Source organism: Ovis canadensis, chromosome X, assembly GCF_042477335.2.
Source record: "Ovis canadensis isolate MfBH-ARS-UI-01 breed Bighorn chromosome X, ARS-UI_OviCan_v2, whole genome shotgun sequence".
NCBI lineage: Eukaryota > Metazoa > Chordata > Mammalia > Artiodactyla > Bovidae > Ovis > Ovis canadensis.
The window spans coordinates 14,478,424-14,491,374 of record NC_091727.1 but is presented as its reverse complement, the minus strand read 5'-3'; the positions used below and the strand labels follow the sequence as shown (position 1 = coordinate 14,491,374).

General features: G+C 41.0%; 1 protein-coding gene across 5 annotated transcripts in view; it reads left to right on the top strand.

Annotated features, from left to right (window-relative positions):
* ASB11 (ankyrin repeat and SOCS box containing 11) overlaps window positions 1–12,951 on the top strand; it is a 31,856-nt gene that overhangs the window by 188 nt on the left and 18,717 nt on the right. For 2 of the 5 annotated variants that reach the window (XM_070291339.1, XM_070291340.1), the window contains exons 2-4: window positions 1,743–1,819; window positions 2,770–2,875; window positions 11,499–11,578. In XM_070291339.1, coding sequence (XP_070147440.1) covers window positions 1,778–1,819; window positions 2,770–2,875; window positions 11,499–11,578 — 228 coding nt within the window. In that variant the 5' untranslated portion in view covers window positions 1,743–1,777. Of the gene's footprint in view, window positions 1–154; window positions 322–1,742; window positions 1,820–2,646; window positions 2,876–3,730; window positions 3,951–11,498; window positions 11,579–12,951 lie in introns of those variants that run through there. The other 3 variants (XM_070291342.1, XM_070291338.1, XM_070291341.1) reach the window with 3 other exon arrangements.

Here is a 12,951-nt window from a genome sequence, read left to right as displayed (position 1 = left end):
GAAACCCAGTGTATGTACCATCAGTCCCTGCTTCACCTGCACCCTACTCCCAGGACTGACCTTCCTACATACTTGCCCTGGCCCCAGCTAGTGCTTATTCTAATCTTTCCATCAAACATCTCCACCTGATAGCTTATCAAGGGCGTGCCCCGTGCTGTTTCCCTGGTAACTGATGAGCCACCTGACTTCAGTTCCCCTGTAGCTGCTAATCTGCCCCTTCCCTTAGTAGCGAAACCTCCTCTATCTCCATGTCCTGCCATCCTGCTACCTGTTACCTACAGCACGAATTGGGGTGTCGCTCCAGGACCTTGCTTCAGATGTGTAAGATCCCCCATCTATTAAACCATTGATGTCTCTATCACTGACTCTGGGGTCTTCGATCTTGAGGCTGGGCAAGTACAGGGCTTGGCAGGCCTATGGGGTGTAGCCCAGTGCCCAGCTTCTCCCACCTCCTTTGCTGGAAGCAGTTCCCTACATTGATAAGTTCTTTTTTTAAAAAAGAAAAATATTACATAGTTATTTGACTGCTCCAGGTCTTAGTTGTGGCATGTGGGATCTAGTTCTCTGACCAGGGATCAGACCCGTGCCCCTTGCACTGGGAACTCGGAATCTTAGCCACTGGACCAGCAAGAAAGTCTCCAGTGATATGTTCTGGTTTATATTACACCAAAACTTACTTTTAGCTCAGTCATAGTATAATAGGTCTGTATTTAGTTTTGCAAAGGTTTTTTGCAGGCCTTTTTGTCCTTCTCTGCATTCTCCAAAGATGTTAAGTTGTATTATCCTGTGCTGGATTTTTAAAATACGGAATTCTGAAAATCAAAGCTCTCTACAGTAGATTTTGATTTGTATTCAACAATCCTTTGGGGAGTTGATTTTCCGTTATCCTTTACACTTGGCTGTGGCTCAGTTATTCTCAGCGGGATGTGGCGGTGGTGGTTTTGCCCCCTGGGAGACATCTGGCAATACCTGGAGACATTTCTGGTTGTTCCAACTGGATAAGAGTGGGGCATTGGCATCGCACACCAAAGAATTATCTGGTCCAAAATGTCAGTAGTGCCGAGGCTGAGAAACCCTGATGCTCTCGATGGTTTTGCCTTCTTTACAAGATACTCTTAAGTTAACTCGTCATTTCGGTAGCCTTTTATAGCCATCTCAAACGTAGTGCTCAAATATAGTAAAGATAATCTCTTAAATAGTACAAAAGTCGAGCTTCTCACAGCCAGCTTTTCTGGTATGTAAAATGAAAAGTATAGTCATGTTTTAGGTGAAAAAATTAAGTTGAAAACAAGATCAAATAATGTTACGTATTACTAGATACATCACTGGGCCAACATGGGTAAATGATCGCCTCTTCCAGAACAGCTGGAGAAAGAAACATGAAAAGAACTCAAATGCTTGTGTTTATGTATTTTGATAGCTTGGCCAGGTAATCTAAGCTTGGTAAAGAAAACCGTGTGTGTTAGTATCTGTCCTTGCAAATGGAAACCACACAAGTCCACACAAGTTTGTGATGGTGTGGAGATACTACACTGAAATGGATACATTATATATTGTGCCTTGGGGTTGATTCTCATGTCTTACTCTTTCACAGAGTATAGGGAGATAGTTCTTACATAGGGAGTCACTCTAATTTGTCTGAGTGCTAGGAGAAACTCCCATAGTTTTGCATCAAGCATTTATTAAATAAGGTTGATTTAGTTGTCTCCTATAATTTTATCTGGGTTTGTCTTTTCCAATAGGTTGTAGAAATTTATAAAATCTAATATAGCCAAGAATGAAAGAGGACACTTCGAGTTTCTGCATCTGTTTTTCCCAGGTGAGGTATATTATACAAATCAACTTTACTTGTATTGGCCAGCTGATGCATGTTGAAGAGTTAGGGTTATAGGAGAAATTGTCCAGCAAGGGAAGATACTGATTGATAGAATCTTTGGATACCTCACCCGGAGTATAGGGCATCTTCATCCTTTTCATTGTGAGTCCTCCATGATTGACTAAGCCCACATTTTCGAGAAAGAAGCACCACCTTTCCTAACAATAGGAAGTAAAGATCAGAAATGTTACTAGGGGACTTTGTCTAGGATGAAGCTATTACAGCAAGTGGTCTAATACTTCCAGTCTGGAGAGGCATCCAAGCTGGGCCTTTTATTAAATACTGCTTTAGAGTAAATAGTCTTTTATAACTGGTCATATTTTAGATTTGGGCTTTATAGCCTCAGAATGAAGAGAATATTGAAGCGTTCCAGGGGCTGGTACTTCCCACGAAAAGCACAGAATGTAATATTAGTACTTCTTTTTTATGAACTTCAAATAACTTGCTTCATCCCCATGGGATCTGAGAGGCTTGTTCTATCTTTCCAATCCTGCCTTTCAATAGAACGTGGTAAAAACTGGAATTGAGGGGTAAAAACATTTTGGACTTGAATCCTGTTTGTTAAACAACACTGAGGAATGTAGGTCTAGAAATATTGGGTGTTTCTGGTTCGAAGGAAATTTCTTTTGTTCATTTAACATTGCCATGAATGTCAGTGTATGCAGTCGCCAAATCACAGTTAGCTTAGAATCTACAAACTCAGTTCTCCGTAACAGGAGCACAGAGAGCTAGAAGGTTTAAAATAGATGTCATATGATACCAATTATAACTCGGTGAAATTTTGCAGTCCCAAGAACCTATACAGAGTGTAAGCCAAAATGGAGGACGGTTCTGTTTCCTATGGCTTTAAAAACATTTTTATTACAATGTTTGCTACTTTTTTTTTCTTCAAGCTTTTAATTAAAGTGTTCTTGGCGCTCCTAACCCATTTCTATATCGTCAAAGGAAATAGAAAAGAAGCGGCTAGGATAGCAGAAGAGATCTTTGGTGAAATTTCAGGTAAAAATACATGAATTTGTTCCCGATACTTTAAAAGAAACCTCCTAGATAATTCATATGAATAGTATTTCTAGAAGACAAATTTTATTTATACTTTGAGTATTTTATTTATACTTTTGGTTATTTAAAAAAATTATTTAAAGTAGCAAAGGGTGTTGACTGCACCAATTTGTGAAAGATTTTCAGCTTTTCTGCAAGTTAGTAGTTTCATTAGCAGTTACTATTTAAGAAGTAAACAGAATAATGGCTTTCTAACAGTATTTTGAGAAACCTCGTTTCTACTAACAGCAAAATTACTTTATAGGATTATTTTCTTAAATATTTTAATCAAATGTTAACAATACATTCTGACAAAACTTTCCCCAGGAAATGGACTGACCAGTAAAGCAGCCATAGGCATGCTGTCATATATATATATATATATATATATATATATATAGATATATATATATATATGCTGTCATTTGCACTTTGAATTGCTTAGCCACTTGTCACTGTTAGGGGAAACCCTTTCACTGAATCCATTTATACCCAACACAGTGCAAAGCACAGCAAACATTATTACAATGTGAAATGCCAACCTTTGGGCAAAACATTTTAAAGTCTCATGCTTTGCAGAATTTAGTCTCTATTTCTTTCAAGAAATGATGCACCTTAATTGTAGGGAGATGCTGCAAAAGTAAATGAATCAGATATTGTTACTGCTGGGACTGCCACTTGATAAGAGGAGGATTTATTCATAAACAGAGTTCCTTATTTCCCTATGTATTTTTAGTGTTCGTAAGGGTTCCAGGGTTACCTCATTCTTTATCTAGTATCCATTTCATCTTGCATCCTGGGTTCTCTTTTCAAAATAGACTTACGTTGTGTGATTCCAATACACTAGACAACTTTAAGGACTCTAGGGAACAGCAGCCCTATCCAAAGAGATAAGACCTCCAAAAACAAAGCCTCAGAATGCTTCAATTAACGGGGGAAAATGAGAAGAATCTCGAAGTTTCGGAAAGTGGCAGAAGCCTTGGAGTGTGGAAAGAGATTTCTTTTGGGGATTATATTTGTCATACATTTCAGGGAGGTATGTTGCTTTGACTTGGTTTAAAAAAAAAAGCCTTAAAGTAACTTTAATTTCAAGTTAAACATAATCTGAAAAGCTATTTCCTAATTTAATTTGTAAATAGAGTCAGGGGCTGTCTAAAAGTTTCCATCACACAGTTTTGATGTTCTCATAGATACATCATCCTCACAGTTTAGGTAAAGTCGGACAGTCAGTATCAGCAAGAACATGTTGAAAACAGTTTTTCTTGGTGCTCGTGTGCATTATTTCTGCCTTTGTGGTACTCAGTGAAGAACTCTCTTAAGAAAGGTTTATAATAATCAAAACCTGGAGCCGTAATACAATTTTCATAAATATAACTCATTCATTAGCTCAAATATATTTACTTGCTGAAGCTCCTAGGATGATATTCATTTAATTTGCAAATGGCATGGTGTTACAAAAGTCAGAAACATGTTTTTCAATGATCACTAACAAGAAGCAATGGATTGAATAGTGCCTGTTAATTTTGCAGTTTAATTTCCTTCCTTTATACATATATATGTGTGTGAGGATGGTATGTTTACTTCTACACATTGCACACATATATAATAGAGAGTATATCCAGATTTGGTAAAGCCTTTTATAATGATGTAGGTGGTTATATGTGAGAAACAGTGGTTTTTACATGATTCCAACAGTTTCTTTTTCTTTTGACACTGTTAATAGTCAGATACTATATATATTTAAAACTAGACATTTTAAAAACCAAGAACAAAATTTTGTCTGAGTGTTCAACTCACTCCAGAAATTGACTTCGCTGCTCGTTGGTCAGACAAATATTTGTTGGGAAAATATGTGACATTTAATCAGTAAGTCAGCTAATTGACTTACTAAAATCTCAGCCCAAGGTTACCTTTCTTGACTCCAGTAGCGTATTCTGTTTCTGTGAATTATCGTCAGGGCTATCAAAAACAAGGAGAGGCAGTAAAAACGTCAGCCAGAACAGAGTTGACCCTGCCATAGATCCTAGCACTTTCAGGTGCTGTACCTAGCACCACATCCCTCATTTAGTATCATTTTTTGGCTGTAAAATTTTTTGTAAAGTTTTTTTTTTTTAATATTCTGGAGTACATCATTCGATACTTTCTTTATGGTTTAAACTATTCTGTTTGTAAATAAGTGATCAGAATTGAGTTCAGGTATGGGGTTGGGTGGTGGTTTTTAGTTTTTTCAGGCTTCTTTGTGTAATTTGTCAATAATATGTATTTTGGAGTTCGAAACATTGTTGTTGACCCTTGATATTCTAATATCTCCAGCACCGGATGCCTCACCAGCCCCACCTTCAGCCCACAGATGTTTCTCTAGACACATTCTCTCTCCTGAGGGCTGTGTATGATTTTCCAACCTTTGCTAATTTGGTCAGAACTGAAGCTCTATATTTAGTACAATAACTTGGTCATCAAACTTGATAAAAAATAAAGTGTAGATCCAGGTTGATAATTTGTTATTCACAGCCCTTGGGCCAGACACGTTTCAGGATTCAGGCGTGCAGGGGATACTGAAAAGGATTACACAGTATGTATACTGGATATTACCACAGCATTCCCAGCAGAGCCTGGAGCTGCCTCCTGCAGTCAGAAGTTTCAATATTTCTATAGTGAAAGTATCAATATTCACACTAAGCGAAAATACAAATTAAAAATAATAGGTTGTTAAACCTGAGTCATGACCATGTTTTGCTGCCAGAGGATCTTGGATACAACTGGGGAAAGACTTGGTTTTCAGAATTTGGGGAATTTTACAGTTGCAGATAAGAGATAGTGGAATTACACCCTTGGAAAAAAGAATGAATTCTCTTCTAAGTGTTTTGCCTAAAATCAGTTGTCCTTGTTTTTCTAAATTCAGAGGACTGACTGACCTTGATTTGATGGCCACGCCTCTGCCTGACTCATCACTCTGCCTCCTTTTTCCTGTCCTTCCCACCTCACCGGTTTTTTTCCTGCCTTCAGTTCATTCTTGCCCGGCCCTCCACCTCATCTTGTTCAGTGTCGGTGCTTGTCTCCGCAAGCCTCGGCCCACCCATCCTCTGAGTGGTTATGTATCACAGTGCCTGCTGGCTGTCCCACGTTGAGACTGACAGTCCTCGGCAGGGCTCTGCCACCCAACCTGTCTTCTGCTCAACTCTCTTGACTCCTAATGGGTTCAAAGAAAGCTTCTTTTTGACTCACTACAGAACGATGTTCATTGACAGTAGTTCATCTCTTGACCAGAGCTGAGTGTTCAAGAGAGTGGGCATTTTAACTCAGTTGTATTATAATATTTTCGTTAACTGGGGGCATTTCTTATGTCTTTTCCAGTTACCTTCGTTACCCTTAAAATATTATTTAATTCTGTTAGATTCTTATCTGTATCTTGATTCACATGCAAAATTCTCTTGAAATTTTCTTTTTTTGGTAAATGCTGTTGGAGAAGATATTCCTTTATATGATTTTGGAACTTGAATAGAAAGAATAAATATTGCTCTATGGGCACTAGAGATGATAACCAGTCAGGCAATTTTTAAAAAATAAATAAAAAAACCAGTCGTCTCAAATACTTGTTGAAATTAGGAAGGGTAAAATTGCAAAAAATTAATAATTGATTTTTATCTTGAATACCTGGAACTTGGACAACCATATTCTATCTGAACCCATTTTGTTCTTGAAATCTATGGTTTTGGACGTTGTCATGAAATTGTTATTACAAGAGCCTGAGAACCAGAGATATAAATCACATTCTGAGAAAAAGTCAAAGGGGGGAATGAAAAAAGTACTTGAACATTTTCCATACACCTCATCAGGAACAAGTAAACATATTGGTAAAGTAAACTTATCTTCAAAATGTGCCCGCGGCCCTGTGACACAGGAAGCCTGCCAAATAACTAAAAATAGACTGCCTCAGAAGCGAAGGGCTGATTCCTACTTCAGCATTCATTTATTTGGAGAGCTTAGATGCATATTTCCTGAAAGGAATGGAAAAACTCTCTAGCTGCCAAATAACTTCTATCCTCAATTTCTCACAATTAGCTCCAATTTGCAAAACAAGAATGATAAGACCAAGAGACTGTGTTGGGAGTTAGAAGAGAAAAACAGAAGAGCCCACCATAGCAGAGTTTCTGGAAGAGGGTTTTTTGTGAATACTCTTCAAAGTCCTTTGAAGCAAGTGATGGGAAACAGAGTGACTGGGAAGGTGACTTCCCTGAGAATGGCTTTATTTCCAGTTGGGAAACCGAAATGACTTCCACACTGAAGGCAATCCACTTGATTTATTTCATGTGATTTACAGAGAGAAGAGGCATACAGCAGAGCGTTCCCCACGAGTCAATCTACCAGAAGGATGAGCAGGGTGGAAAAAGCACTAGCTCTTAAAACCAAAAGAGGGTGTGTTCTCAATTCTCAAAACCTTGAATTTCAGTCCTGTTTCTGCCACTTAACCAGAAATAAGATCTGAGGTGGAGCAAAGTGTTTGTTGTACGTTTGGACTGTTCCCTTCTGTCTTGAGAGCCTAGGGATGGAGTGTCCAGGAGGAAGCAAGTTTAGATAAGTTGGAGCCAGGAAGGAGGGGAGCCTGGCATTTCACTGTAAAGCTGGAAGTCTGTTTAGGCAGGTGACTCACCGAAGTGCCCCTGTGCTCCTCAACTGGGAGTAAGAGAACTGGAGAGTGGTGAGCAGACAAGCCCAGAATCACTGTTCTTTTCCTCCAAGGATCGCAAGGTGGCTTGCAGGCTTGCCTCGGCCTTGCCAGCCTGGCAGGGGAGGTGGGGGTGCAGGGACGGCGAGTTGCGGGCATCAGAAGATGCAGTATGGACAGGGGACAGGAGGAGAGGTGGCCAAGGCCAGTATGTAGGCCAGGGGCCTAGGAGGGAGCCCCAGTGTGGAGAGCTAGCATGGGAACCAGGAGCGAGACCCATCATTGAGGCCCAGTGGGCAAGACTGGCCTCCTTCCAGGCCCCTGGGAAGGTGGGTCCCCATCCCCCTCGCCTCTCCCCACTTCCATGGTACCAGAGGAGCTGGCATGTCAAGAAGGAAGTGGGGACCTGTGTGAGAACGTGTTGCCCTTCTTGGGCGGAGAGACGGCCACCTCTTGCCGAGTGTGGGCAGAGGAGTGGAGATGACAGTTTAAATCGGATGGAGCGGTAGACGGGTGGTTTTGAAATCGCTTTCTGGCAGTAGGATATAAATACAGATAAATGCACAAACCATGGTGCTTTTGACTCCAAACACCCCAGGTGAGTCTGGCCCCTTTTGTACTTTGTGGAGATGGGATCATGCGGCATATCCTTTTCTGTGTCTGGCTACTTCATCAGTGTGACATTTTGAGAGATTAGTCCAGGCTGTGTGTGTGGTGTGAGGGGCCTGATGAGTAAGAGAAAGTTACTAGAAATAGGATGAAGTCATGGTTAAGATGCCTGCTTCCTAGCAGGAAAGGGAACATGAAGTCTGCTTGGAGGCAGGTTTTAGATAAGGCCATTTCATGTTGCTATTCTAAGTTAATATTGCTAGAATTATTCTCATAATAGCAAGTTGCCATTTAAATCTTGGTTTTAAGCAAATACTTAGAGTGCCTTCAGGTGACTCGGGTTGACTGGTTATTGTTAGGACACAAGAATAACCAAGCCACGGCTGTGGGTTTGCTTTTTACATTGACCAGGGCACTGAGTTGCCATCCATAGGGGAAGACCACCCTGCCAACCCCAGTGGTTGTCCATCTCTGAGTGCAATGAGGTGAGGGCGATACGTCTTATATTGAATGAGATGGAGATGTAGTCAAAGAAAACCAAGGCTGACTATGGAGGATTCTTTGCATACATTATCTCATTATTCCCAGCTTATGCAAATGATCAGTATCCAAAGAGATTTAAAAATCCACTCATCAGCTTAACTGACTCAAGAACAAGCGGAGATAAAACATAATATATTTTCAGGTTAAATTTTCAGTCTGTTTTTCTTATTAGAAAAAGCATTCTACATATCAGGAATATGTAATTCACCAGTGATTAGATAGATGAGATAGATATAAATAGATACAGTTTTTATTTTGGAACTAAAGTACAAAGAATTCCCACTTCTCTCTGCCCAGTCTACATTCACATTTACCCAACTGTCCTGTTAATAATCCTTGATATAGATATATATCTGTAGAGAAATAGCACCGGATGGGTCACCAAATCCCGCATTCAGCCCATAGATATTTCTGTAAGCACTATCTTTTCATATATTGAGAATATTTCACATTTTCATATCAGTTGCTCTAATTGCTCCAATTTCAATATTACCCTTTAGAGCCCACTCTAGTGGATCCAATCCAGGCAGCCATATTGTCTTTAGATGTCATGTCCCATCAGCCTCCTTCAGTCTGGTTACAGGCCAGTTATTTTTGAGAATGTCCCTCAGTTTGAGTTGGTTCTCGGTGTCCTCATAATTAGACACAGGCTATGCGTTTTGAGTAGGAATGTTCCAAGTGGCGCTGTGTTCTTTTCACTGTGTTCCCTCCCGTAGTACATGATGTGGCTTGTCGCATTGCCTCAGATGGCGCATTGTACCAGTTGGTTCCACCACTTCTCAGGTTAACTTTGATCTCCCCAGGCAAGGTGGTGCCTACAATTTTGTTCAACTGTACACCTACCCTTGTTCCCTTGATAACTATAATTATTCTGTGGGGAGAACATTTAAGGCCGATTTTATGATTTCTCCTACGTATCTCAAGTTGGTGTTCTACTATGAGGAAGAGCTTTCTCTTCTCCCTATTAATATATTTATATCAGTGAGGCCTTAGAGATTCCCATTTTTGCTTGGGTATAATCATGACTTATTTTCATGCTCAAGTCGTCCTGTATTTGGCCAGTGGAATCCTCTTCAAGGCACTTTCTCTACTTTTTGACATTCCCAATCATTCATTGAGCACTTACTTTCTGACAAGATATTTGTAGCCCATCTCTTATATCTTTCCTGGCTTGGCCTTGGAATCAGCCATTTCTCCAAGGAGTCCTGGTTAGGTTTCTTCACAACACAGACAGTGCTAATCTGTCTGTCTGTCAAGATACATCTGTATATATCTAACTATGACGTAAAGTGAACTGAAGTTGCTCAGTCGTGTCCAACTCTTTGCAACCCCATGGATTGTAGCCTACCAGGCTCCTCCATCCATGGGGTTTTCCAGGCAAGAATACTGGAGTGGGTTGCCATTTCCTTCTCCAATATCTAACTACAGGTATAGATATATTGGTATATCTGTAGAGAAATAGAGAACCAGATGGGTCACCAGATCCCACATTCAGCCCATAGATAGTTCTGTAAGCACCATCTTTTCATATATTGAAAATTACATTTTCGTACCAGTTGCTCTAATTGCTCCAATTTCAATACAACCCTGTAGAGCCCATTCTAGCTTTTTCCCTTTTCATAACCCAAAGGGTTAGAGAAAATACAAATCTGGCGGGATTTTTTTTTTTTTTTGGTCAAGGTTGCAGATATGGGAAAGTCTGAGTTCTTAGCACCATCAGGATCACCTGGAAAAGGGTGATAAGATAGACTCTTTGTGTTAAATGCAAACTGTATGACATGCTTGACAATGTACCAAGAACACAGTTATTGGCAGAAAGGCCAAATTTTGCAAACTGGTATAGATTTTCTTCCAAAACAAATGATTGCCTTTGGCATGTTTCATAGAAGGTTGCTTCTCAGATGCACATTTAAGCAGGTTAGTCTTGTTTCTTGACAAGCAATTACAAGAAAAATATATTTGTAAGGCAGTTCTGAGGTTGTTTCTTAGAGCCCTACCCTACTATGTGTATTTATTAATCATACATTTTCTTGAGCACCTAACACTGTGGATGTACTTTATCAGCCTACTTAGAGACCACAAAAACCTGCTAAATACTAGATTACTGTTCCCCCGCTTTACAGATCAGGAAATTGAGGTTCAAATGATTTTTGTAACTTGTACATTTTGCCAGAGATAGTGATTGAGGCAAGACCTGAACCAAGGCAGTGGGGCTCCACTGGCCCCATGCTTATCCATCACATTCAAACTGCCCGCCATAAACTTTTGGAGAATTATGTCATCTGAGCAACAACATTCTGCATAATGATAACAGATTGGCTTCATTACCAAAAGGAAAGAATTATCTAGGGGATTTCAAACAAAACCATTTTCCCTGACCCCTTAAGATTATCCTTTCTGGCATATAGGATATTGAGTCTTAGGGTAGAGGTAAAGGTGGGGCGGGAGGCAGGGGCAGAAGGAAAGTGGGAAAGTTCATGAACCAGCTTTGTCCTTCATTTTGCCTGTTCGGAGTTACTGGATTCAATCACTGGGCAGCATTTATTTGAATGAAATGTATTCCTTAGGAAGACTGCCCCCAAAGCCAGAGAGATGGTCTGTGCTCCCTGTCTACCCACAGCACCACACCCCTGTGTCACCTGAGAGTGGCTGGCCGGAACACCTTATGCAGCTGCCAGCTCCCCACCTCTTCCCTCAGACCTCCTGTCCTCACAGTAGGAGGAAGAGTACTGCTGATCTTGACTCTGAGCTTGATGTGTATTTCAGATTGCTGGGCTGATCGGTCTCCACTTCATGAAGCGGCAGCTCAGGGGCGCCTACTGGCCCTGAAAACTTTAATTGCACAAGTAAGTAAATGAAAGACTTGATCCTTTGTGCTTGTGCTATAATCAGGCTTTACTCTTAATCAGCTTTAAAGGTAGCAGGGATATTGCTGGCTCCATCTGAGTCCCAGCACGACTGTTGTAGATGGATGTATCCTCTCCCAACTCACTGTATGTTCCTCCTGCCTCTCCTTTCTTGGGGAACTGGCTGATTTTCGGCTCATTTCCGTCCTTCCCCTTCTGGGTCTTTTTTTCGCATCATAGAATGTTTCCCCATGAGGCTCATGGAGGATGCTCTCAAACTTATGTTGCACTGACTCACCTTATTCTCTCCCATTGTGCCTTAATAGCAGCCTTGAAGTTGCATTTATCAGCTATTGTTGTGCAACAAAGATCTTGAAACATAGTGGCTGAAAAGGACAAACACTTAGATTCTCATGGTCTCTTTAGACTGAGGAGCAGCTTAGCTGGGTGGTTCTGGCTCCAAGTCTCTTGGCTCCAAATCTCTTAGAGCCAGAACCAAGGTGGTTCAGGCTGCAGAGTGTCAGCCAGGGCTGCAGTCATCTCACAGCTTGACCAGGGGAAGGATCTGGTTCTAACCTCACTTAAGAGGTTGTTGGCCATTTACAATGCCTTGATGCATGGGCCTCACCTTGGGACTGTGTCACAAGATGGTAGCTGGCTTCTTCCATAGACATGAGAGACAGCCTAAGAAGGAAGTCTCAGTACATAGCCTGTAGCCTATCTCCAAAGTGACATCTGATTGCTTCTGCCATATTCTCTTCATTAGCTGGGAGTCAGTAAATCCTGCCCACACCCAAGGGGAGTAGAGTATACAAGAGAGCCAATACCAGGAGGCAGGAGCCATCTTGATCACTGGGAGCCATCTTAGAGGCTCACTACCTGATGATCCACTATTTCAAGAGCAGACATGAAATAGGTCAACAAGTGGGTAGATGTTATTCCTTAGGAAAGATTTATTCAAATCATAGTTACTAAGGCTATTTTATGTATGGCTATCCCTAGGAGAAGGCAGTGGCGTCCCACTCCAGTACTCTTGCCTGGAAAATCCCATGGGCGGAGGAGGCTGGTGGGCTGCAGTCCATAGGGTCAAACACGATCAAGCGACTTCACTTTCACTTTTCACTTTCCTGCATTGGAGAAGGAAATGGCAACCCACTCCAGTGTTCTTGCCTGGAGAATCCCAGGGACTAGGGGAGCCTGGTGGGCTGCCGTCTGTGGGGTCGCACAGAGTCAGACACGACTGAAGTGACTTAGCAACAGCAGCAGCACTGTGAATATAGTAAGTATCTGTGAGATTGATGAAAGCATCCACAGTCCATTACTTTGTTTTAGAGTCTATGTGTGTACAGAGGAAGTTAGTCATTAGAGCTTTT